At 40.9% G+C, this 27201-nt stretch overlaps 1 protein-coding gene across 8 annotated transcripts in view; it reads left to right on the top strand.

The window, feature by feature from the left end:
- Positions 1-26975, top strand: part of TRERF1 (transcriptional regulating factor 1) — a 102239-nt gene extending 75264 nt beyond the window's left edge. For 4 of the 8 annotated variants that reach the window (XM_064648320.1, XM_064648322.1, XM_064648321.1 and 1 more), the window contains 14 exons: positions 4066-5708; positions 6313-6362; positions 7108-7258; positions 8177-8425; positions 11786-12155; positions 12723-12783; positions 13550-13689; positions 14397-14500; positions 15701-15776; positions 20578-20666; positions 21496-21609; positions 22276-22464; positions 22955-23163; positions 23815-26975. In XM_064648320.1, coding sequence (XP_064504390.1) covers positions 4332-5708; positions 6313-6362; positions 7108-7258; positions 8177-8425; positions 11786-12155; positions 12723-12783; positions 13550-13689; positions 14397-14500; positions 15701-15776; positions 20578-20666; positions 21496-21609; positions 22276-22464; positions 22955-23163; positions 23815-24136 — 3501 coding nt within the window. In that variant the 5' untranslated portion in view covers positions 4066-4331 and the 3' untranslated portion in view covers positions 24137-26975. Of the gene's footprint in view, positions 1-665; positions 767-4065; positions 5709-6312; positions 6363-7107; positions 7259-8176; positions 8426-11785; positions 12156-12722; positions 12784-13549; positions 13690-14396; positions 14501-15700; positions 15777-20577; positions 20667-21495; positions 21610-22275; positions 22465-22954; positions 23164-23814 lie in introns of those variants that run through there. The other 4 variants (XM_064648324.1, XM_064648325.1, XM_064648327.1 and 1 more) reach the window with 4 other exon arrangements.
- The last annotated feature ends 226 nt before the right edge of the window (positions 26976-27201 follow it).

The following is a 27201-nucleotide window of genomic DNA, read 5'->3' as shown; positions in this document are numbered from 1 at the left end:
TAAACTTCCTGCTGCTTTTAGTTGTTTGATTTAACTATTTAGTAGACAGACGACTTGTGATAAATGGCAGTGATGGGTGTTTAGGCATCACTGCTAAACAAAAAGGAGAAAAAGCACCCTTTTCTTCCTGTCACTGAAAGAAATGGAAGTCACTCAGAGTGCTGCCAATGGCTTCTCAGTTGGCCAGAGACTTTGGTGGCCCTAAAGCCTTAAATATATTGTATGCAGCACTCATATACTCTCATGGATATCCAAGAAGAAATGTATATTGTTAGCATTCTGTTAAAACCAATAGCAAATTCTTGCTGTATACAGCATCAAGCCTGTTTGAGAACTAAAAAAATATTTGGTATCTAAGGGACTGGTTTATTACTGATTATGCTTCTATTAACATCCCTATATGGGTTTTTTCCTATTACCTGAATGTAGAATAACAATGCTTTTTAAACCTTCACATTTTCTCCTTCTAGATCAGTGATGCACTTGAAAGGAATGTTTTCATCTTTCTTTGTTCTTCTTTTTTTTTCCTTTTTTTTTAGGAGGGGAGAATGGGTGTTTGAAAACAATGCAAATTTTTTCGAATGTGGTTCTCATAGTGACTAAACTTCCCAGTCTTTCTGTGATTTGATTGGTATTTTAATATAATATTCCATATTATTTTTCAGATTTTTACAAATGTTTCTGTATAACTGTGATGTATAACTGTAATCCACTCCCAAACCAGAGTTGAGTTGAGGATGCTAGAGCTGCTGGAGAGGAAATTTCTGTGAGCATTTTTTTTTTCTTTTTTGATTCTGAGAGAGGGGAAGAGAGGTGGTGTTTGTGCTGATGAATAGGTTATAAAACTTCTTGACTGCTTCCCAGTATCCTAAGAACTGTGACAGGTAACCCCCAGGTGAAAGGGTGCAGTAAGTGGAATTTGGTGGGTGCCCAAGGGACGGCATTTTCTGTGGTGACTACAACACTGCCTATGGCTGCTGGTACAGTCGGTAGCATCTGCCATCATGACGCTCCTGCTGGTGGGAAGAGAACGGGCCAGGGGTCTGGTTGGCCACTTGATTAATTTTTTTAACAAAATCTTGTTGTTTGCTCCCTTAAGAATAAGTCTCTTACTGTCCTTACTCTTGGAATTCTTGTGGTCTTTTAATTGTCTCCTGGAGACATTTATTCTCCCTCACTGGTTTGTATCACTGTTATTTCTTGTCCTTTGACTAATATTTGTAACTTCAAACTTCAAGAAGAAGGGTCAAAACCAAGGAACTTGGTGTAAATTACAGATCTGTTAAGAAGTAAAATAGGACATAGCTCCTATACAAAAGGTCTACTACCTAGAGATCCAGTTTTTATGAGAAGATGTGTTCAGACCATCTCAATTGAGCTTTCTTAACTTGGCAGGCATAAAACGAGTTGCATGTTCCCCCTCTTCCTCTAAACGTTGATGGCCTTTCAGTATGAAATATCACACAGTGTTTATTTTTATGCCTTTTTAATGTTTTGTGGAAGGTTTGTTTAGTTGCCCTTCATAATTTTTAATAGGAAGTCTTTGAAGTTGTGTTGTGGATGAAAAATCCTGTTGGCAGCCTGACTATTCATTGTTGACTCCTATCTTCTTTAATTGTTCATCTATAAAAATCTGGAAGGGAGTGTGTTCAGAGAAACTGTGAAGCACTGTATATTTCTGGAAAGGGGAAATAAATGTGCAGTTAATCTCAGCTATTATTTGTCTCATGAAAATGTTACATACTGATGGTTGCAGATGGTTTACACAAACTGTACACATTGCAAGCCCTCTTCATTGGGAGCTATGGTTTTCTGTCATACATTATGCTAGAACGGAAAAGGTTTTTCTCTGCCTACAGCTATGCATTACCCTTATTTGCTGTTGCTAGCACAAACTCTCCTTAATATGCATCTGGCAATGGTTAAAATTTTCTCCATCAGTGACTTCACATTTATCCATCTAAATTGTGGATTCTCCTAAGTTTAAAAAGGTAAGGACATCAGTATGCAGGAGTCTTTGGTGGAGAGCATTACATTTAGAAAATCAGATGTGAGGGAGGCAGAGTTAAGGTTTTGGTCTAATATTTTTATGCTCTTGTTAAACTTCAGAATCAGCTTTTATGTTAAAACATATTTATGAGTGCATAAACATATTGTACTTCTGTGCATATGTGCAATTGTAGACACAGTGATTGCATCATATTGTGGAATAGTCAAACAACCCTATAATGTGCTTATGTATTTTTTATTTATTTATTGAAAACAGACATCTGTAAAATGTTACTTTGAATTACAGTTTATACAGTAAAAATTATAAAAGGTTGCATGTGAGAGGATAGAACAGAAGCTGGGAGTTCAGCACTCCCAATGTAAGGGGAGTGAAAAGATTTCCATTGACTGGTTTGGTCTTAGCATATATACTACAGGCCAGTCAGCCTCACCTCTATCTATCCCTGGACAGATGATGAAACAGCTTATCCTGGATGTCACCTCTAGGGATTTGGAGGAAAAGAAGATTACAGTTATTATTACTATTAATTATATTATTACTATTATTATTAATAGTCAACATGGATTCACCAAGGGGAAATACCACTTGACCAGTCTGATAGCCTCCTATGATGGAATGTCTGGCTATGGATGGATGAGGGGAGAGCAGTGGACGTTGCCTACCCAGACTTCAGCAAGGCTTTTGACACTGTCTCTCATAACATCCTCATAGGCAAGCTTGGACAGTGAGGTAGAAAGAGGACTGGCTGAATGGCTGATCCCAGAGCTGTGGTCAGTGATGCAGTCTGGTTGGAGGCCTATTGCTAGTGGTGTTCCCCAGGGGTCAGTACCAGGTCCAGTCTTATTCAGCTTGCTCATCAGTGACCTGGATGAAGGGACAGAATGTACATGATGATACAAAAATGGGAGGAGTGTCTGATATGCCAGAAGCCTGTGCTGCCATTCAGCAGGACTTGGACAGGCTAGAGAGTTGGGTGGAGAGGACCTTAATGAAGTTCAGTGAAGGCAAGGTCCTGCACCTGGGGAGGAATAACCCTATGTACTGGTACCAGCTGGGGGCCAGCCTGATAGAAAGCAGCTCTGTGGAGAAGGACCTGGGGGTCCTGGTGGACAACAAGCTGTCCCTAAGGCAGCAGTGTGCCCCTGTGGACAAGAAGGCCAATGGTATCCTGGGGGGTGTTAGGAAGAGCATTGACAGCAGGTCAAGGGAGGTGATTCTGCCCCTCTACTCAGCCCTAGTGAGGTCTCAAATGAAGTGCTGTGTGCAGATCTGGGCTCTTCAGTTCAAAAACGATGACTGCTGGAGAGGGTTCAGCAGAGGGCTATGAAGATGATTAGGGGATTGGAGCATCTCTTATGAGGGGAGGCTGTTTAGCTCCAGTCTGTTTAGCCTGGAGAAGAGAAAACAGAGAGGGGATCTTATCAATGCATACAAATTTCTTAAGGGCAGGTGTCAAGAGGATGGAACCAGACTCTTTTCAGTGGTGGCCAGCGACAAGGGACAGCGGGCACAAACGGAAACATGGGAAATTCCATCTTAGTTATGATACGTCCATCTTTACTTGGAGGGTGTCAGAGCACTGTAAAAGGCCGCACAGAGAGGTTGTGGAGTCTCCTCCTCTGGAGATATGTGCAGGTGAACCTGCTTTAGCAGGGCATTGAACCAGTAATCTACAGAGGTCCTTTCCAACCCCAGCCATTCTGTGAGTCTGTGACTTGGCTTGATAGTCAACTGTCTGACTAAAATTAGTCATGAGGGTGCAGGATGTGGCAAGCTTACAATGCTTGAATGTTCATATAATTTAGGGGAAAAGACAGTTTCGAAGAATAAGCTTTTATTGGTTTGGCAGAATGATTTTATTGGAGCACTAGAGAAGAGGCCGGATAATGGGATGAGATGAAGTAGTCTAACTGCTCTGAAATAGCCCAGCTGTTACAATTTTGCATCTGATTATGGATTTCAAATTAGAAGATTTTAGAGTTTCCTCTGAGGCAATAATAATAACAGTTTATGCACAGAGTCAGCATTTACCTTGTCTTTCACTTACTCCACAGGTGCTTGGCACACTGAACTTACTGATCTGTGTAGGATTTGTGCTGTGGTCCACTTATTGAAGATGTGAAGCAACGTCGAGTCTGAGGTTGGAATTACTGACAGACTGGAGGAGATTTTAGTCCTTGTGATGCACATGGACATGCTGAATTATAAGTAATTCTAGCTTCTTCTCCCCTCCCTCCCTTCCCCTCACTCAGCTTTCTCAGGGTTCATAGAGATTTCCATGGTTTGCGTGCCTGTAAGTTTGGAACAGAAGTGACCAAAAATGGGGGACCAGCAATTGTATAAAACTAACCATACTGCCAACAACAATGAGAATTTGTACTACGAACAACACCAAATGAACTCCCTTCCATCTCTAAATCATAGCTATGGGACGTCTGTTATGGATGCTCCCCAGGCATCCCCCCTCTCCCCTCAGTTTCCCCAAGATTCACGGGACAGTATAGCTTTGCCTGTAGGTTCAAAAAGCCTTGGTTCAATGCATACATCTAGACAAACCAGCTGGACACATTCTGGCTCAGGAAACCATGTCCCAGCAAGGAACAATTTGAATAATCAAAGCGCAGTCTGGAGCCCCCTCGGGCAGGGGGACTCCCATGATGGATACCAATATTCTTACTCTCAACCCAGTGAAAATCGATCGCAAAAAATTACCAGTGGGGTCCTGCATAAATTGGACTCCTTTACGCAAGTATTTGCTAACCAAAATCTTAGAATTCAAGTCAACAACATGGCTCAGGTTTTGCACACCGAGTCTTCGATGGTGGATAATTCTGGTGACAGTGCACTCAGGCAGCTGCTGTCCCAGAAGCCAGCGGTTGAGCAGCAGCCTGTAACTTCCACTGTACAAAGATATCAACCAGTGCCACAGCAAACGCAACAGAATTTTGCAAGCACACAGCAAAAGCAACAAATGCAAGTCATGCAGCACCAACAGTTGTACTACGACTACCAGCAGCACTTATCACAAATGCAGATGCATTCTGCCTTTCAGCAGGGACAGACGCACGTTCCACAAATGCAGTCCCAGCAGCTCTTACCACAGCAGATGCAGCACTTGCAGCAGCCTCAGTACTACGCTCAGCCACAGCAGGGACACCAGCGGCTCTCGATCCAGGAGATCCAGCAGCAGCAGCCAGCTCGGCAGCAGCGGCAGTGTCCAGTGCAAATCGCTCAGTATTACCAAACACAGCCTGTCATGCAGCAGTTACAGCAACAGCAGCAGCAGATGCAATTGCCACTTCCTCCATATCACAGAGAACCTGATCCAAAGACTATGCATGAACCACACCAGTACTCTCAGGATCCTAGTCATCCTGTGCAGCTTATCCAGTTGGGAGCAGTGCCTCAGTATTGCTTCCAAGATCCCCATGAACAGTACAGGCACTTGTACCCACAGAGTTTACTGCAGCAGCAGCAGCAGCAAGATCAGCAGAAGCAATACCAGAGCAAGAGCAGAGTGCCACCTCTGAATTCCCACGTTGGCCTCACTCCACCAGAGACCACAGAGGATCCTGCACGGCAGGAGGTAAATTCTGTAGGTAATGCCATCCCTCATCGAACACTTTTGCCACCCTTGGGAGTTCATCTGAACAACAAAAGCTCTCAGCAAGACTCTCCCAGCACCACATGGCCTCAGGTAAGTAGTATTTCCAGATCCATGCTCAGCCAAACTTGTTTGCAGAAGAGTAGCAAGGTGTGGAAACCATATGGCTTCAGGACAGTTAGAAGGTTAGGATGTGAGTGGTGGGCATCTCTGGGATGTTTTGGGAAACTGCATTAATAGGCTTCTGTCTACATCTCTGGGCTGGCTCTGGGCCAGGCTGGCAGCAGCAGCACAGAACTACTGCTGTGGCACTGCTGCTTTCCTTCTGAGAGGCTTTGGGAAGGTCTGCCTCGGTTTCTGGGGAGGAGGGACCCAGTGACAACAAAGCGTTCTTGCTGATTTTTTCAACACCTGCAGGCTCAGTTGTTCAGGAGCAGTTAGTAAACTCCCTGTTTCCAAAAGTAGTGCTTCTGGGTCAGAACAAAGGCTTCAACAATAGGTGAATGGAAGAAAACTTACACTAGCTATGCTCACAGGGGGACTGATTTGATGTCAGGCTCTCAGAGGCTTTTAATATCAGTAAAATCATACACAAAATGCAAACTTAGTGCTGTAAGGATCTTCATTTATGCATTAATATTTCCTGAAAAATTATTTTCTCCTTTTTCCCTTATTTTCCTTTCTCCTCCTTTGATAGCAGGTGCAACTGTCAGAAGGCAGACTGCAGCAGCTGTCCCCAGAACAAAGGTATTTTTAAAATTTTTTTTGGTCTTTTTAATTTAAATATGAGAAATGCAAAGTTCTGCAGTTTAGAGGGAAAAGAATGCAGTCTGGGTAGGTAATAATTGTTGCTCTCCTAGAAACATCCTTAGTTTTGTGTTTTGTGATTTTAAGTTTGTGTGATTTCCAGCAATCCCCCTTCCACAATAAAATCAAATAAATTTAAAAAAAGGGGGGGTATGGGAAGGAAACTAAAAAAACACCCAAAAGCAGGGGAGCAGTTTGCTCTCTGTTGCATTTATAAGTGAAGGAATGGTGTGTGGTTTGGATTTGTAACTTTGGCAGCAGAGATCTTCTAATTTTTTCTTAAGGTCTCACGTCTGAAGGTTGAGGTTGACAATGAACATGGTTGTCTACCATAAGTTAGAGGCATTGTGTCCAAGTACTTGTTAATTTGGTGTCATGAGGGGGGAAAACGTAGGCCTGTCATGATGGATCTCATGGGTTCTCAGACCCTATATTGAGACCCACATTTTGATGAGCACATCCTACTCAAAACTTCCCTTCTCCCCATCTTGGGAGCAGCTCATCTAGGTTATTGGCCATGTATTCTACAGCAGTCACCACATGCTTAACTATGACTTCATAACCATCTAGCTGTAAAATTTCATTTAGTTCCTTGACTAAAAAAGCTTCCTCTGCAACAAAGGAAACATACCAAATTAATGTTTTTTCTTCTGCTCCATGCTTAAAAAAATGAAAACAAATATAGTGGCCAGAACAGAGAAACGCTTCCTGAGAGAGCTGATGCGAAGAACAAGCTAATGTGTTCAATATGCTTGAAGGAGTTTAAGAGTTTACCTGCTCTAAATGGTCACATGAGGTCACATGGAGGAGTAAGAGCATCTCCTAACTTCAAACAGGTATCAGTCCATTTTACTTCAGTATTTGGCACTCTCCTTTTGTGTTTGCTTGCTTTGCCATGCTTTGCTTTGCTGTCAAAACTTGTTCTTCTCAGCGCTGTTTTGTTATGTCATACCCTGTGTAAGTAGAAATGCACATAATTCTGTTAGGTTATAGGCCAGAAGTCTTGTTTTAAAGTCAGAGACAGTGGGGGAGGATAAATCAGTGTTTGTCCTTCTCTTTTCTCTGCACATTACAGAAACACCCTACAAAGTCATGTCAGGAGTGTCTAATTTTTTTCCCCTGCATGTTTGTTTATTATATTAGAAATACCAGGAACATCAAGTCTTCCTTATTTTTATTTGAACTACTTGGATGACTAAGGGATTTTTATTGGAAGCCTTCCCAGGCTTTAACTGAAGGAGCAGAATTTTTGAATCTTTGACAGCTTTCTTCCGAAGTGTTTTAGTTCTATAGGTATCAAAAAATGCCAAACCAAAAACGTGTTTGAGTTGTTCTGCATAACAGTCAGTTGGTCGTTCTCTATCCCAATATTTTAGAAATTCTGTCCTAAGAAGGAACACCATAGGAAGGTAAAAAGCTACCAAAGTTACAGTTTGTGTCTTTGTTTTTAGGTGAGTAGTGGAGAATTCTGTGTTTGTAGTGATATAAAGAGATGTGTTTATCTGCCCTCCTGCAAGTTATCTTGTAAGGGTGTTTCAGGTGATTATTTGTCACCAAGGCTGAATCTTATGCAGGAATCATAAGTAATCTGCCAACATCATTGAAGGCAAATAAAGAGTCCCAGGAAGGAATGCTGGTGTGTGTTTTGTAACCCTGGCCACTTCTTTCCAGCCACGGTGCATACATTGTGTAGTGTATCGATCCAGAAGCAGCGCTCCCTCACTCGGGCTGAAAGCCTTTAATTGTCTGTACAGGATGAAGGAGAGAAACCACCACAGCAGCCGCTGCCTAAAGAGGTGGATAGCCTCGCGCCCATCGTCATGCCAGTGTCTGTCCCTGTAAAGCTTCTGTCACCTGAGCCCAGCACGCAGCCCTCTGCCAGCGCTGCCACAGTCACAGACAAGCCTGCCAACTCTGTGTCAGATGACGAGATGCCCGTTCTCGTGAAGATGACTTACTCTCCACCATGCAGTCCAAAAGTGGCCAACCCCTGCTCATCCTCTGTGAGTGCTGTGTTTCTTGCCACTAACTGTCCTGTGCTTGTTAAATCCCTTTGCTTATAGTGCCGCTATTTTCTAAAACATCTGTGTTTTAAAATATTTTCTGGACTCTTTATGATTCCTAACAAACAAAAAAAAGTCTTGTAGCATCACGGCATGTCTTCCTCCATGATTTGGAAATACTTATTTTCCCTTTGCTGAGGAATCAAGATCTCAGTTGAAAATAAGTAATTTGAAATCAGAATGTAATATTATTTTATCCCACTAGAACAAAGGGATTTACTATCTTTTTACTGGTTTTGTTTTTTTTCCTTTTCAGGCTGCTTCATTGTTATGTTATTGCTTAAATTCGGCAGTTTTATTTCTTCCTGTTCTTTAAAGTCAGATATATGTGCTGCTCATTTCAGCTGAAGATAGTGCAGTGCTCAGAGTGGGTGCTCCAAGCCAATATGAAGCTTGTCGACTTGGAGTTTTGCAGTGAAGTAATTTTTCCCTTTCCCTGTGCATGCATCAGCTTGGAGGGTTAATCACTGAGAGTTCTGATACAGAAAAAATAGCTATGCTTAGTGCTTTCATTTCGCTCGTAAAACTGAAATTGTCAGGCAGCACAAGGAATTGATGAGAACTTGAATGAGATGTGAAAATGCTCTTTATTGTTTTCCTGAAAGAGTCCTGGAGCAAGCAGTATTTATTTCATATTCCAGTGTAGGAACAGATTCTGCTTGTTCCTTCAAATCCATGTTGGCAGACATGATAAGGGATTACTGGGGAGTATAAGCACTGTATGGTATTATCTGTACAATGCAGAGAAATACTCTTGTGATTTTTTTTCTTTTCCTGCTCCATGAGAGGCTGATGGCCAAACAAGGGGACAGCATATACCATCATAGGTGACTCCTTAAAATATTCCATGTATTTATCACCCCCCCAACCCTTCACTCAGACATTCACGCTAATTTTAAATGTATATAAAATCTTTTCTCTCGTCCTTTCAAGCAGAGGTTTTACACACAAACTTCCACTTTACTGGGAAAGCCAACATTTCACAATACTTAGTAACTCAGGAGTACAATTTTTCATTTCTATTTCTAGTTCCTCTAAAGAATAGGGACAGTCTTTTCTGAATCCTTGAGCTCTGAGTGGGAGATCTTCTCTAGAGACATCAGAGTAGGTGGCTTGGGCTTGTGTATTTCTGCAGTGTATGTAAAGTGACTGATTAAATCTGCCAGTGTTTGGCTAAATGCGCATTCGTTCCCTCAAAATGATGCTTGTGGTCTTTGTTATTGCCCAAGCAAACGAAATGCATGCAGTTTCCTCTCTGGACCCTATCTTTTATATAAGCAGTAGCATTGGAAACATTGAATGATCAAAAGATCTACAGTTTCCCTCTTCTTCTTTAAAAAGATTTTGTGCCATTGGAGAGGGTTTTTTTCCTAATACCAAAGAACTGAAGCTGTGTTGCATTTATTTATACCGTGCTTTGAGCTGTCCAGAAAAGCTCCCACAAAGCTGATGGAATCAAACAGCAGAAAGTAACTAAATATTCAGCCAGGCAATAGGATGATGAGCTGAAGCCAGCAGTTAAAGGAGGTCCGTCAGGGGTCTACCCAGAGTGGATCTGTCAAGGTGCGGCAGCAGGGCCCACAAGGATGCATTCTGTCTTGGATAATAGGAGTCAGTTCCTCAAGCTTCAGAAAAGTATCGGGGTGATTCTTAATCAAGAGCCCATGGATGCCACTATCTCCTTTATTATTCAGTGTGATCTTTTTTGAAAGCAGCAGTTGGCATAGCCCCACTGCAGTTAAGGTATACTGTAGGTGAAGCCGTAGAGGTGGTGGAGGTATTTAGGACTTCTAAGATGTTGTCTTGGTTGGCTGGTTTGCTTTACACTAGTGAGAAAGGAGTACCAAATGAGCCTTTAATCAAAGACTTTGATCTGGCCCTCTGGGTATTTTTATTAGGTTTTGGGTTGTTTGGATTTTTTCTCCTTTCTCCTTTTTGAACACTAAATGTTCACCATCCTGATGGACTGTATCTATCCTTTCAGGTAATTTTCACTGTCCATTATCAAAAAAATCCTCTGTAAGGCTGCATTTTCTTCCATGCAAAAGCAGAACTCTTCCAAAAGTTAATTTTTTTTCACAGAGAAAAAATGTCAACAGCTGTTGGAGAGGATACAGCCATGATCTAACAGAGAGGACAGGACCTCTGTAATCAAAAACATTTCCTCAAGCTGGAACTTATTAAATTAGGGATAAAGGGTGACAGTGCTAATGCTTGTTTAACATGATTTTTATTGGGTGAATGTGATTCAAAAGAACCACCCATGGTGTAAAGATGTATGTTGTTTAAACATACACTGCAGTAATTTGCTTCATGTAGTAGTAGAATTTACCAGATGATGCAGACATTATGGAGTAACCCCATCAGTCAAAAATTTTATTCTACTTCCCAGATTTATCCTAAAGATGACTTACAATCTGAACACCTAAAAGCAGTACATTTAATTCTGTGTTCATATACCATGTTCTTAAAGCACAAATTGAGAACCTCTTTCTTCCCACCTCATCCTCACCCCACAGAAATCCAGATTCCAGGTTTGCACAGATCCTGTGCCTTCTGCTTCTGTGTACTCTAAATGTTATTAAATGATTTTTAAAATTCAAATTCTAGAAGTCTGCACATGTTACAGTGTGTGAATTTCCCAAATGGTCAGCTACTACCCTTTTTTTCTCCAAGGAAAAAGGAGAGAGTTAAGTTCAAGATTTGTTGCAGCTGGACTGTAATCAAGCCGATGGGAATGTAGTGATAAGAGGCAAAGAATTTGAATTTATTACATTTTTCTTCCTTTTCTGCTGCTGAGTACTGCAGTAATTTCACTGAGCTCATGTGTCAAACTAAATGCATGCATTGAAAAAGCTCTCATATAAAGTTTCTAATAAACAGTGACTCACATGAAGTATCTCCCAACAGCCTGTGTGTGTGCTCAGTGCAAATAAAAGTGCCCAGGGTGCCTGGGTAGAGTTGAATAAGGGCGGGGGTGACTCGTGGTCTAGGAGAGCCGTTCCCAGCACTTTCAAAAGCTGGCAGCAGCCTTTCTATGTCTGTCCTGTGGCTCAGCCCTGCCTTGACCCAGAGGGCTGGCTGACAGAGGTGGAGGTTAATTTATCCTGGTTTTTCTCACTCCCCTGAGGTTTCTGTGTAGCACCAGATACTGTATTGGCCAGGGTTATTATGGTGGTACCTGAATAACTGCATGCTGGTTACAGCTTTTCTGTGGCCATTGCCCAAACCTGTAGGAGATTGTGTGCAAACTACGTTTAAGCATGCCTGAATACTAAGGTTTTACATGTTTTCATTTAGGAAACTAGCAAAAAAACTCATCCAAGTGCTGTAAAATTGGAAGAAAACTTCAAACCATTGCAGGATAAGAAGAAGTATCGGCACAGACCGGAACCTCTCTTCATACCTCCTCCTTCTTTCAACCTCAGCATGTCCCACTCCGGTGCCACTCTGTACCAGAGTCAGCTTCGCTCTCCCCGTGTTCTGGGAGATCATCTGCTGGACCGGACACATGAGCTCCCCCCCTACACTCCGCCACCGATGCTTAGTCCAGTTCGGCAAGGGTCTGGTCTCTTCAGCAGTGTTATCACTTCATCTCATAGCACCTCACATACTCAGCTGCCACTTACTCCCCTGACACCTACTCCACGGGTGCTCCTGTGTCGGTCTAGTAAGTATTACTTTTACAGAGCAGCAGTACAAAGGAAATGCCACTGTCCTGTCTTCCTGTGTTATCACATCGATGATTTTTATGTGTGCTCACATGCATGGCCACTTCTGCTAAATCACAGGAAAAGTCCAGTTTTGCCTTGGATTTTGCAGAGGCAGTGTTGAGGCATAAAATGAATAGAGGAGCCTAATCAGCGAGTAAGGCTATGATCTTTCCATGTGGTCTGCCTCGAGAAAGGACCACCATGCCTCTCATTGCATCTGAGCATTCTGAAGTGGAGGAAAAAGATTTGGTTTGAGACAGGGGGTTCACTTTAAGTATTTATTCAGTGCTTCACAAGAAAAGGTGTCTAATCACCCATGATCAGAGCAGTAGAAACCTCTGCAAGTTTGGACATTTCTGTTACCTGTAACAATTTAGACTGTTTCTGTCTAAATATCAATAAAGGGTCATTTTTGCATCGTAGACTGGAGTAATGTTGATGTTAATAGGGAGGTGTCAGTGCAGCCCTAAAGGTGGTGCACCAACAGCAACACAGCAATACTCAAACTCCAATCTCTGTTTCAGATAGTATTGATGGAAGTGTCATTCCAGTGACGCCTGGGCCTGGAGAACAGACTGTTGAACCGTAAGAAAAACAATTTTTTTTGTCACTGCTTTTATAGACTATCTCTAGCCTAGAGCATGTGGCCTGAAGTGTTTTGAACTGGGCAGGTAGCATTCAACTGCCTGAAATCATGTTGAGCTGGACTCATTGAAGTTTTCTGTGGATGGCGGCTGAGGACTTTTGAAGCAAAGCGACTGTAGGAGATTTAGGTGTCATGGCTCAAAAATGCTAGGAGAGGCTTGGTGGCAGCCACTGAAAGTGAAACAACAGTGATGACTGGGAAGAGGGCTGTGAGGAAAATGTGCTGATCCAGTACTTTAGGTTTTTAACATATATTTTTATATCTACAGTGGAGCTTTAGAAAGGTGTTACCTGGTAGGTTCCCCAGGCAAATGCAAACAGGATTGTCCCTCAGCAGTAATGGCTCTTTCTGCTCTCTGCTGAAGAGTACCATTCTCTATGGAACAGAAAGTTGCTGTTTCTGACATCTAGCCTCTTTGCTAGTCACGCATATAAGATAGCTTGGGTTGTCCCTAAGGTGTGATGTCTCAGTACAGTTTAAATTGCATATTGAAATTTTTGTTTTCCCCCAAGAGATCAGTTCTCTCTAGTATTCAAAATACTTACCCCACTGGGATTAGAGCATTGCATAAAGCAATCTGACACAATTTCCTGCCACTTGAGTGCAATAAAAGTTTTGTTGGAAATAAAGTGAACGCTAATGTGAATTCTGTTTTTTCTGCACCTCGTGTAGTTTGAATACTTACGTATTTATTCATCTTTACAGGCGAATCAATATCGGGTCCAGGTTCCAGGCTGATATTCCTGAGCTGCAGGACAGATTGCTAATGGAGAAAGACGTGCACAAGGCTACTTTGGTTTGGAAACCATGGCCAGAACTGGAGAACAAAGTCTTCCAACAAAGAGGTACGATGATTTGCTGTTTTAGAAGTTCCTATGTCAGCCTGTGCCTGTTGAAGAAATACACATTGATTTCTCATGTGCGTACTGTACAAAACGTTCAGGAGAATATTAATTGCTGAGAATGCAGAGGAAGACCAGAACTACATGTTACAGATTCAGAGTAATAACATTATATAATGGCATTTAAAGTGAAGTCTGAATGAACTGCTTTTTGGCAGCCAAGGGGGAAGGATTGTTCTGGGAAGTTGGGTACTGAACTGTCTTGTAAGGGCAGAGGTCACAGATCAGAGGCAGCTGATGGCCCCTGGGCCTGTCCTGTGACCATAGCTGAGAGGAAATGTGACAGGGTTGGTGGATTCTATCTGTCCTGAACAGAGTTCTTTCCTGCTTCCAGCACGGTTCATTTCTGTTTCTCTACCGTGGCTGGGCCTTCTTGGCACAACAACATCACTGGCACGTGCAAATCACTGCCTCACAGGTAGATCTCTGGCTCTGTAGTAGCTTGTCCTGTCCCAAGGATGCGCTCTGCACATCCTCTCCTCAGTGAGTTATCCTGAAAAAAGGAGATGAGATGCTCAGGAGAGAGAGTATGGAAGAAGCTGTTGCCCTCAACTATGTGGTCTTTGAGTAGCATTACAGAATCTTTGGCTCTGGATGTTTGACTGACAGGCTACTGTATCAGCAGTAAAATGTTGACTTATTTCTGACAGTGGAAGACCTTTTAAATATGAGCTGTTCCAGTGTGTTACCTGGTGGAGGAACTAACTCAGAATACGCTTTGCACTCTCTCTTTGAAGCGAAAGGAGATATTATGGTAAGATAAGAAGCTGAAAGGGGAGATATGATCCTCTTCTGCAGATAAATTAGCATGCTTTATTAAATGGATTTAGATATGGTTGTATAAAAAAGATTTCTGATTGATTTGCAGTGATGCTTTAAACATCCTGTAACATTTTTGGGGAATGACTTTTCACTTTATTCTCTAATAAATTTAAATTTCAAAGCAGTGCCTCTCTGAAGGTTTACTGTATATTTCATATAGATAAGATTACTTAGTTTATAGCCTTGGAGCTTTGAATGTCTCCCAGTGCTTGCTCCAGCCCTGATATTTCACAGGCTTTATACTTGGTCACAGAGAGCTTAGTCCTCCTCTAGCCCTTAGAAAAACCTTTTTTTGTAGCAGCAGTCACATCTACTTATTTGTTCAGAACCGTGAGGTAATTGCACACAGTTCTTATATAAATAATGCATTTCAAATATTTGCATTAGTTTAGTGATGGGAATGTTATTAACTAGGGCAAAACATCCATTTTCCCCAACGTTGAGAAAGACAAGGCCCTTGCACCAGTTCCTGGAAAACCAATTTAAAACAAAATGCAACAGAACACAGGGCTGGAATGATCTCACAGTATTGTCCAATACAGTGGGTTTTAGCTTGTGTCCCAATTTCCTTAGGCTCTGTTAGCTGTATCTGAGCGGTCTGAGTCAGGTGACTGAACTTACTGTCAGGATGTGGAATTTGCTTTACAGGGAGTCTGAATTGTCAGGGGAAAAATTTTAGGGATCCACAAATCATCTATTTCTCTGCTCTGAAGGAGGATTAGCTATACTTGCTGTCATTCCCGACAGATGTTGACCTAAACAGGTATTCTAAAAGACTTCATGCTATATTAATGCTGTCAAACCAACCATTAAATATTAGTGTCAATTAAGACTATCAAGTCAAACACAATAAACTATTTGTATGTGGCAAGCAGAAGGCAGGGAAGAGCTGGAAGTTGCTAAGTAATAGCCAGTTTTCTGCTAATTAAGGCAAGGCAGGTGCACATTAGGTGCTCTTTTGTGAGGTACAGTGTTAATGGGCTGTGAGTAATTTGATGTGATTTTGTATGACAGAAAAGAGAAAAGAGAGAAAATTAATTCGTATCCTTGTACGAAATAGTCTTCTAAATGCAGTTTTATGCAGCAGCCGATTGCATTTGCTAATTCTGTTTTTCCCTGCTTTTTCATTTAGGTTGCTCTTGAAAAGCTGCTGTTGCGAAAGCCAGTGAGATTGAAGTGTCATCCTTTGGCAAATTACCACTACGCCGGTAGGTTTCCTTGTGATCTCTCTGTCTGCTGGTATACAGAGCCCAAGCCTGGCATGCCAGGCTGGAGCATGGGATCACACTGCACTCTCTGCTGTCTGCTGCAGGGATGGCAGCATCTAATGGAGAGGTGATGTGGACAGCGTCGAGGGGTATTTCCAGAGCCTTTTGTCACAAGTTTAGCAGTTTTTTACATGACTGAAAATATACAGAAAATTTGCATCCATGTTGCTGTGTAAAATTCTATGGATTTAAAACTGCCTCAAGTGATTCTTTTTCTCTTAAACTGAAATGTGATCTCCTTTTAAAACTGCTGCTATTTGTAATTTATAATTTACTATCAGTAAGGTCTTAATTGTGTGGTATATAAACATCTTCCATCATCTGCCTGCCTTCTCTGAGGTGATGGTGCACAATCAATGAATACGATGATTATGAGCATCCTTCCAAAGAGGCAGTGGTGTAACTCCTACTACTGAGTGCTGCTTACAGAACCTCTCTTTTTGTGGGTCTAATCAAAATAAGTCTGTGTTGGTGACTTCTTTTGCAGACCTAGCAAGAAGTATATTGGGATGATGAAGCAGAAGTGCCCTCCGTGAAATACACGATGTGATGTTAAGCCATGGGGCTTAAGTCATGTCACCTGAACATAGATGGCAAATGTCTCTCCTCTGTAGCCCTCTCTTTTAGTCCTTAATGCTTTGTAGTGGCTAACAACTGCTTAGACACAGAATAGGGTTTTACGTAAGACAGTTAAGACTTCATCTCCAGTTTAGGCTCAATGGGAAACAAACCTTCTGGTTTGTCTTCTGGTGGTCAGTCAATCACAGTGTCCAAGCTCACGTACTGATTTCCAGTTACAGTCATTGTACGACATAATAATTATAGAAGCAAGCTACTTCCTGGCTGTAGCAGCCCATTGGAAAGGCTCACAAGTAACAGGAGATCTTTTGTAAAGCAAATCCTTAACCCCTTGGCCTGAGAACAAGGACAGAAACACATTTGATGGCAGCTCATAATGATAACGAATAAATGCGAACATCAGGTTTAGAGTTTTGTCTGAGGGAGATGCCCAGTGCCTTTGATAACAACTCTGTTGCAGTCAAAAGGGTGGGCATGTGGGTGGATGGAGGAGAACATCAGGCAGGAACTTTGACCAGGGTCTCTTGTCTGAAGAGATGATGCTAAATCATACGTGTGAGACAGTTCAAGGCATGAGAGCAGGAAGATGAGGAAATATCCCAGTAACCTCCTCCTCAGTGAACAGTCTAATTAGCAAAGCAGATAAGAAATTTCTGCCTGTGTGGCAAAGGACCCAACAGTCTTTACTGAAACAACTTCACAGTAGTTTCAGAAAGTGTTTTACTGGGATCCAGGCAGGAGCTAGGAGATACTGTTTTTTTTAATCTTTAATGTAAGATGACGCTAATGCTTGTTAACTAGCACTGAGACCTGTGGACACCAGCATATCACCATTTCTTAAGCAGGAAAGAAAGTTTGATTGTACTTATCACAGCATGAAACAAAATATCACCGATCTGGATTTAAGAACCGTAAAATAACAAGTCAAAGCATTACTTTCTAATGCTCTTGCGTGTGATTGCAACTTATATTATATGACAGCATCACTCAAGCACCATGCAGCAGCTCTTGAATAACAGTTTATTTGGGGTTTGTAATCAGCCACTTGAGGCTGACAATCTAGTGCATGAATAGCTTTAATATAACTTCAAGTGGTATTTGTTTGGGTTGACTTGTGGAAATCACAGCTCTTGGGCCTCCCACATTTAAAGTTGGAATATACTGAAACAGAGCATGGCACTAACTCATGAGAATTACTGATACCACAAACAATAAATATCCGAACTCATCCTTAGCATTGCCCTCAAATGAGGGTACAAACAAATAGCTCACCTTGGAAACCTGTTGGCTTGTGAGGGAAGCAAGCTGTAAAACTTGAGGATTTTCTGTTGTGTGCCTAGAGAGCTGGTTATGCTGACCCAGGGCTGCTTGGACGAACACCCTAATCTCTCTGTCCTAACACTTGGCCGTCTGTCAGGATGGTGTTTCAGGGAAGACAGAGGGAACGTGTATCTAATCACTGCTGCAAACACTTGCATTGTTCTCATCTGAGCAGTGGAATTTCTCAGGTCTGAAGTTCTGCAGTGAGAACTGCAGGAGAGATGGTCTCTGAAATAAGGCACTTCAAGCAGTCTGGAAGCTTTTTGTAGGTACTGCAGTAGGGTGTGGATCAGACCCAGTGTATGCTGGATGTAGTGGATTTGAGCCCACTGTCAGTGGGGCTGCCTAGGTGTATGTGTAGCCCCCTTGAAACCCACAAGTTGGGTCCAAAGTGCACAGATTAGTAGAAGATATTTATTACCGATTAATCAGTGCAAAAACAATATGGCAGGTAAAAGAAAATACAGAATAAATGTCTAAACATAAAGATCAGCTTTAAAATTTTATCTGTATTCCGAAGCCCAAAATTCTTTTTTGCTGCATTGCAGATCTCTCTCTATGCATGTTCTCTATATCTCCCTCAAGCTAACAAGAGCAAAAGTGGTTTCCCAGCAACCAGAGTTAAAAACAGCTTTTCTTCTGTTTCTTTTCCTACACAGGATTTATTCTATTAATTAGGTTACTTCCAATTAACCCGCATAATCTTATAAGGGTCTCTGCTAATACCACAGCTATTGGGGAAAGTCTGTAAGGCCCAAATCCTCCATAGGTGTCCAATAAAATTAGTTCATGGAAATGATTCTGTGTTATTATTTTTATTGTGTTGTTTTTTTAGGAGGGTGGGGTAGAGACAGGAGAGAGCAGCATGACTAGAAAAAAATCCTCCTTTGGTGTTGTTATCCTTTTAAAAATTATGTTTTGGCATAATAGAGCAGCCCCCTGGACTTAATCAGTGCATTTACCCCTGTCCAAAGTGAGGGTAAATGCAAATGACTGACAAGTTGCGTAAGAAGGGAATGACACTGGTTCAGGGTGGGAAAGATGGAAAGAGGCAGTGTGTCAGCAGAAAGATCTTTGGATGATAATAGAATAAGTTAAACTTGTGGCTTGAAGCCAGTGCCTTTCTCTGATGCTTAAGAGAGCTTTAAGTGTAAATCTCTGTGGAAATAACTAATGCATGCTTATATCCAGTGCTGGAAAAGCCTACATAAAACAGGCTGCAGAAAAGTTAATTTTGTAGTTTTCAGCATATAAAGGAGCAGTGAGATACCTGCTCTGAACTTGTAAGCTTGGGAGCTGATGCCGAAAAGCAAAACATTTGTAGTTAATAAAATCTATATATTTTTTATAGACATAAGTAACGTGTAGAGTTCAATACCATGTGTGGTGTCAAGTCCAAGTTAATGGAAATAAGTGCAGAGGCAAGCATTTCTATGGAGAATGGTAACGTTGACAGAAATATTAGGGATTTCTTTTCATAAAAGTTATAGATGTTTCAGAAACTCTCAGGCTAAAGTAGAATCTTCTCATAGTGTAAGTCATTTCAGAGGTGTCCACATTATGGCTTCTTGCATATCCTTCCTTTAATATATGTAATGCTGCCCACTCTTAACAAACAGAACACTGCTTTGATGCAGCAGAGCAATCCTGTGTTCCTTCTGTTTAATACTGAGGAAGCATAAATTCATTTCAATTTAAATGTTGATTTCACATTTTCATGGGCAGTTAGGCTGGTGGAGCAAACACAGAATAACATTATTTAGAAATTTTATATACAGCTTCCATTAAATGATCAGAAAATACTTTTTGCATATTGTACATTGCTACAATCTCTACGTACTTGTGACCCCTGTCACAGAGGTTTTAAGTGTCTTACCTCAAGCCATGCAAGTGGAGAGCTGCAAAAGGATCTTGTAAGAGTTGTCTGGAGAACAAAATGATAGATGAACTTCTGTGTAGTCAAATGTAAAGTGGCATATATGGGAATAAACAATACAAGCTTTACACAGGAAATTATGAGTTCTGTGGTGATACTTCTCAAGTTAGAATGACAGTTTGGGATTATAATGCTAGTTCTAAGAAAGCATCAGCTCTGTATTTTACAAAAGCTAAGGTCAAACATTAAGAGAATAGAGAACATGGTGCCACTGTGAAAGTCGGAAGGTTGCTCATATATAGACTTTTGTGTGCCTTTCTGGTGCTGTCATCTCTATAAGGAATGTTTTAGTACTGGAAAGGTTCAAAGAGGGACACCGGTAATGATCAAAGGTTTGGGAGTGACAGAAAGGGCGTGGAATCTTGAATAGCATGGAGATGATGGTCGAGTTTGGGTTCATTTTATTCTCCTGCTGAAGAACAAAGGGTCATCCAGTGAAGCTACTGGGAGCCAAGAAACAAAGAAAAAGGAGATGGGTCTTCATGCAGATGGTCTACATATTTGTGAAACTCTTCAGCAAAGGATGTTTTGAGTGCAAGAATTTTAATCAGTTGAAAGGAAGAGTGGCTCAGCACTTACAAGGGTAGTTACTAAATAAGCACATTGCACCAGACTCAGGAAATCCCCTGCACCAAAAGTGGTCAGAGGTTAAGAAAAATTAGGGAGAGGCATTGTGTTTGCTTGCCCTGATCTTACTGTTTCCTAGGCAACCATCTGTGATTACTGCTGGAGACTGAATACTGGTTAGATGGGCTAGAGGTTTGAGTCAGTACACCCATACTTGTATTTGGGTAGCAGCTCTCAGTAGCATGTGCTTGAGGCTTCCCAGTTTTTGTTTCAAATGCTACATCAACATAAAGGTGGTGAGTTTTTATCATTTATAATGAATTAACTTTTTTTTTTTAGGTTCTGACAAATGGACGCATCAAGAAAGGAGGCTGTTCAAAGAGGCACTGTCCACCTACAGCAAAGATTTCATATATGTACAGAAAATGGTAAGGTTATTTCTGTTCTGTCAATTGTTGGGGTTTTTTTTCCTTTTGCTGTGTTCTGTTCCTCTTTGTTTTCCCTCCAGTGTCAGACCAGCTTATTGCAGGCGTAGAGCCAGCAGAGGTTACAAGAGTGGTTTATTCACTGGACGTACCTACGCAATAAGTACCAGTAAAAAACAGTTACAAATAAATAAAAACTGTTCCTTTTGTTATTACATGTAAAAGTTTCCACACTTGAAGTCCAAATCATGGCATTCTACGTGTGGGATAACTATGGTTCTCCATTATCATCTTGGTGTTCTCTGGCAGTTTGTTACAAGGTACCCGAGTCCCTGGCATGGAGCCTGGTGCCAGAAAGGGTTGAAACCTGTTAATAAAGAGAGAACATGTTTGGGCTTAGTTTTCATGTTCTGCCACAAAGCAGAAAAGGCAAGGTGTACACATCTCAGGGCACAATACCCTACTTCTTAGCTCCGATGTTGAAAAACATGTGGGTTTATGCAAATCAAATCTTAATTCCTAGATTTCTCAGTTGTATTGTACACTTGAGCTACAAAAGTATATTCTGAGTCATTTTCTGGCTGGAGTCTAGAGAATCCCAGAGAAATCTGCTGAAGCTGAAAAAGTCAACACAAATTTGACTGAAAAAAAACTCTGAAAAAACCTATTCTACAAGAGCATTCCTGTTGTAGTCAAACTGCCTTTTTTTTTTTTTTTTGCTCCATTTGAATGTTTGAGTAATAAAGCCAGCCTCTTGGAATATATTCTCAAATAGTGTTAAATGAAAGGAAAAAAATTGAGATTGGACTATTTCTGTATTACTCAACTACAGGTTAAGTCTAAGACAGTTGCACAATGTGTGGAATACTACTATACCTGGAAGAAAATCTTGCGTTTGGGACGGAAACACAGAACACGTTTAGAGAAAAAAAGAGATGAATGCCTGGTAAGTCTAAAAGAATATGAGAAAGTTTAACACTTGATAATTTTTGTTTGTACTGTGTTGAGGAGGAGGTTGAAGTAGGTGACATAGGTATCTTCCAAGCAAAATTTTTCCATAATGCTAAATTACATTCTGTATAAACATTTTGTGACCTCAGCTGCACCAAGATCTGTGTTCCTGGACTGTAACAAGATAAAAGTCCATTATCTAACTGTAGTCCAGCAGGTAAACCTCTTTAAATTATGCCTGTGCCCATGTCTGCTCCTAAAAGCTGCTCTAACATTCTAGTACAAATACCACTTGAGATGTGTTGGTTTGTGAGTTAGATTTTTTTTTTTTGGTTTATTAAGTAACTTGGCTACAAGTGCAGTGTACATTGCCTTTCTAATGGCAGGAGAGTACTGCATCTGTAGATCTTTGGAGCTACAGCTCCATAATACAGATGGAGGGTGTTTTGAGCACTGCAGATAAGCTTCATGTGCTATAGCTTATCCGTTAAGTGGTGGTAGTTCCAGCAAGACCAGAAGTTCATTCAGGATGGGAGGAAATACTGAAACTGGGAAGCAGACTTGATTAAAAAGCCTGCTGTTCAGAACTGTATATGTCGTACTATCCAGTGCTGTCTTTGACCATATTTCTAGTATTTGTTAAGTGCACTGTCTTTTTCAGACAAGTGGAGAAGAGGAAGTGTTAGAAGAAGATGAGGAGATTGAAGAAGACAGAAAGGAAGAAAGGGAAATGCAAAAGACTCCTGACCCACCCGCTATCCCTCTTGTTGGACCCATAGATCTGCCTGCTCTTCAGGGTCTTCCACTTTCTTCGTCCTCCTTCATCTGTAAAATGCCAAACTGTGGCGCTGTGAGTCTGTTTGGTATATTTAAGGAGGGGGGAGGGGTGGTGCGTGTAAACTAGTGAATTGTGATTTTTGAGATGTGGATTTAGACTACTCCTGGGCAGTGATATCTCCTGAATTTCTCTGTATTACAAAGATATTACAAATATTTTGACTGCTTTTAATTCTTGACTTTTAATTCCCACCTCACCAAATATAAGCAGTTGGATCTGTACAGAAAATTGAATCCTGAGATGATGCATCAGTTAGAATTACTATATGGTAACAGCTCCAATTACGTTACACAACTGAAATAATAGGATAGCTCACTGCTTTGTTTTATTATGACTGTGTTTCTTTAGTGGGATCGTGCACATTAGATGTGTACAGTTGTTGTGATGTGCATTCAGCATCCTACTTTCTGCAGTTTCTGTTCCAGTATTGTCTTGTGATTCTTGGGGTTTATTTTTTTGTTGGTTTTTCTTTTCTTCCCTCCACCCAACAACCCCCCGTCAGGTGTTCAGTTCCCGACAAGCCCTAAATGGCCATGCTCGCATTCATGGAGGTACGAATCAGGTGACGAAAACACAATGCACCGTTCCAGGCACTAAGCAGAAATCTGGTACGCAGAGCGGATACTGCTCCATCAAGAGTTCACCTGCCCACAGCACAACAAGCGGTGAGACCGACCCAACAACAATTTTTCCTTGCAAGGAGTGTGGCAAGTAAGTTGAGTGTCTGCAGTATTGCATCACATTTGCCTGTTTAGATTCCAGATCAATAGTGCTGTGAACAAACCCTGAGACCATCACTCTGATGGTCTCAAAAGAAGTTCTCCCCCTAGATGATAAAGTGCTCTTACCAAAACTATCAGAGATGAGTTTGCATGACATTTTGGATGTGATACCCCTGCAGTATTTACTCCTATTTTCCTGAATCCATTTATCTGCTAGAATTTGTATATCTGACAGTCCAGCTTTCTGCTTCATCACAGGCTTGGATGTGACAGTGCGCAGCTTTCTCTGTGTTGCTGTGCATTGTCCATCCTCATGTGGTATTCCTTCACTTTTTCCATCCTGTGCAGGACTGTTGTAAAACCAATACAGGGAGGATTAGGCTGTGCACGGATACTGAAGTAAGTGTGGGAGTTACAAACTACCTCTGGCAGAGTCAGAGCAGGCCATTTTGATACCATCAGGATGTATAAATCTGGTAGTCTGTCCGTGAAAATTCGCACCATGGCATTGCAGGCTTCACTGACTTCTATTTCAGGACAAGGAAGCAAATGTACTGATAGGTTGTTGAGTCTTTTTTGGCTCACTTCATCAAAAGCAATGCGTTTTTATCTGATTTCTTTTTTTTCTTTTAAAATTTAGGGTATTTTTCAAAATCAAAAGCCGCAATGCTCATATGAAGACTCACAGACAACAAGAAGAACAGCAAAGGCAGAAGGCTCAGAAAGCTGCTGTGGCAGCAGAAATGGCAGCCACTATTGCAAGAACTACTGGGCCAGCTGGGCATAGTTTGATCCCCCTGGATCACATGGGTTTGGTTAAACATGTTGAAAATGTTGGTGACATTGATGACGATGTTGTTCCGGATCTGGGTGATGTCATGGAAGAGAACGAAGTCATGGATGCTGACCTTTTATTGGATGATGAAGATCCAGATCTACTGCAGGATGATGCTGAGTTGTAAATAAAGTTGTTTGATAGACAGCTACTGAGCACACCCTGAATGGATCAATCAGGAAACCTGGACTGCTTGTTTATTCCCCACTGATTGTAAACTACCTGTTGAAAATGATAATTCTTTTATCCAGGTCTAGAAAAAAAAAAATCTGCTTTTTTCCCTTTTTTTTTATTAAATTGTGTTTTGGGGGAAGAAATAAATAATTGGTACAAATATTCTTATAAGGTGTTTTTATCTGAGCTCTTCTTGCTGATAACTTCCAAGGCCACTAATTACAGAAGTTTGTGGTTCTGCTGTCAGTTCCCTCCAGATGGTCCCAGTAGAATCTTTAAGTCTTTAACTCTTCCAAGTTTCATTTTACCCCAGTTGCAAGAATAAACTTCACACACTTCTGATGAAACATTTTTTTTTGCCTATATTGGATCATTTCCAGCATCTTCTAGAGACTAAATGTCATCTCTCTTAAAGATATGATTACATTCTTTGTGCTGTCATTTTAAGGGAGATGGAGGGGGAAAAAATCTGATTTAACTGTGAAATAGTTATAGGAGTGACTGCATCATCTGTAATTGCAGTACATTTTCAGTTCTGTCTTGTTTACAGAGGACATTTTAGACCTTCTATTTTAGCAAGGTTTTGATCTTCTGATTTTAAAATGACCTAATTCAAGGACTGAAGAAAGAAAATGATTGTACTGTGGTTCACATCATCTGATGGGAACACTGAATCAGGAACTGCCTTGGTAATCAGATTGCACTGAAAATACTGTGCTGTGACAATAAATCACACTGTGGAATAGCCATCTCAGTGGTTTTAGAGGAGTCTGTGCTTGAGCAGTGCAGGATTCTTGCCCATGGAACAGAGACTGATGGGAGTATATGCCTTCAGCACGTATTTAGTTATTAATTCCAGGTATAACATGTTAATCTTGTGCCATTTTCAGTCCTCATGACAACAAATTCAAATATTGTTTATTCAGTAAAACATACTGCAAAGGTGAGTTGATGTTGCTGTTTAATTACCATTTCTCCTCCCTTAGGTTCAGATCTACCTGCTGGATGCCTGACAGCGTTTATATAAATTTAGATTTGGTTCTCTGAGTAAATAGGATATCAAAAGAATTGTACCTTGGAGAATAAAAGAATTGAGGAAGAATTGGAGTTAGGTTGAGTGGACCTTTAATTCCAGAATATGAATGCTGATTGTAGAGCTTTCACAGGTAGCAGCACTGATTTTCTTGTGAATTTTGCACAGTAGAGGAGTATTGCTAACTTTATAAAATGTTTTATAAGACTGATTTCAGATCTTCCAGGTTTTAGCATTGTTTGGGGTTTTTTTATGGGTTGGGTTTTGTTTTATTGGGGTTTTTTTGCCACATTCCTAATACCTTTAGCAGAATCTGAGAGATGGTAGGTCTTATTTTCTACTGTCTTTCTTCCTTGTTTAACTATGCAAAATGAGAGCAAATTATGGCACTTTTATAGGAGTACTGGACCACACAAGTTCAAGAACAGTGGGACCCACTGACAGAGAGAGGTACCTTCTCTGTCAGAGCCAAATATGTGAAGCCAAACGACCTCAAGTTTCTACTTAAGGTCAAATGCTCTGATGCTAAAGAACAACTCTTTAGGAGAATGAGAATAACTTCTCAGTTTCTCATTAATGAAGTTCCTATGTAAATGGTTTTTTTAGTGTTTTGGGGGTTGTTCCAGAGGTTCTTTGAGTTGCTTTTGACAGTGGGTGAAATTTCACTCCCTCTACCGCATAAGGGATGACATTCTCAGTTAGTGTACCCTTGAGTTTCAGGAAATCAGGCAGCTTTTCTTTCTTCCTTGAACTGTCAGTCAGACACTCCCCAGCAGTTCTGTGCTGTGACGTGTTACTTTTACAGGGACCATATGCAACCCAGGCTCAGTGCACTGGGTGCTCAGCTGTGTGCCACCAGCTACATCCACTGACAAGAAATCTCATAGGTTGTAAAGTCTTCATGGTTTGCAAAGTGGAGGGTTTTGTGAGCAGTAATGTGTTGGCTCTTAGGAGCCTGTGTTAGAAACAGCCCAGCAGAATCTCCTCTCCCTCTCCCAAACTTGTATCATTCTGAACTTCTAAGGATCTTTCTGAGAAAGGCTGCTACACTGGAAAATGGATGTGTTTTCAGATTCTCTTGTTAATGGTGGGGAAAAAAGTGTGTGTTTAAGCAAAATTATATTTGAAGTCAGAATTCTGATTGAAGAACAGCGTGAAATACAGTAGAAACTTATGGGCTTGATTCTGAAGAACAGCTCTTTATTAAAGTATCTACAGTGGAACAGTTGGACAGGATCTGTGCTAAACTTATCTATAAATATATATATACACACACACATATATATGCCTGGTTCTGTAACATTAATCAGATGCTGTACAGCCAAAAAGATAGCAGAACAATGATAACCAAAGAAGTTATTCATAAAGGAAAAAAAAAAGAAATGTACATTTCCTAAGCAGTACATGGTTTAGGCCTCAAACATTGACTTCATCATTATTAAGTGTTGCATTGGCTGTTGTTAAACAGATGCTGTTCTGCCTATTTGTACAAGTTGGACATAGTTTTATTTCAGAAAACTTGTTTTCTTGCTGATGGTTGATGATGGAAGACTGTTCAATATTGGACTTAGTCCTCTTTGATAAAACCTGTACATACAGAAAGCATATTTTATGAGAAAAATCTTATTTTCAATATTTAACTGTTATTTTATTAGAAGATGGTTGTGTAAATATTTTAGGTGCTTTAGTGTAAAAAGCCAACTGTAATTTTAGGTGGCAGAGGAAGTAACAAAATAAAAAAAATATACATTTGATATAACTTGTGATCTATGCTGGTTTCAGGTTCCTGCTCCTGGCATTTGACTTGCACAAAGCTAAATTTCAGGTTAATGCCTATCTGGTTGTGTGTATTTAAGGATGGTTTAGTGGAGTGAATGAGTACTTGTTTATTCCCCACTCCCTTTAAATATTTGGTACCAATCAGAACCTGTGTCATATTATTAACAGAAAGGGGTTTCTGTGCCATTTCCAGTAATTTTAATAGT

Source organism: Pseudopipra pipra, chromosome 3 (assembly GCF_036250125.1).
Source record: "Pseudopipra pipra isolate bDixPip1 chromosome 3, bDixPip1.hap1, whole genome shotgun sequence".
Classification (NCBI taxonomy): domain Eukaryota; kingdom Metazoa; phylum Chordata; class Aves; order Passeriformes; family Pipridae; genus Pseudopipra; species Pseudopipra pipra.
The sequence above is the reverse complement of the archived record's forward strand: the minus strand, read 5'-3'. Positions and strand labels throughout refer to the sequence as shown.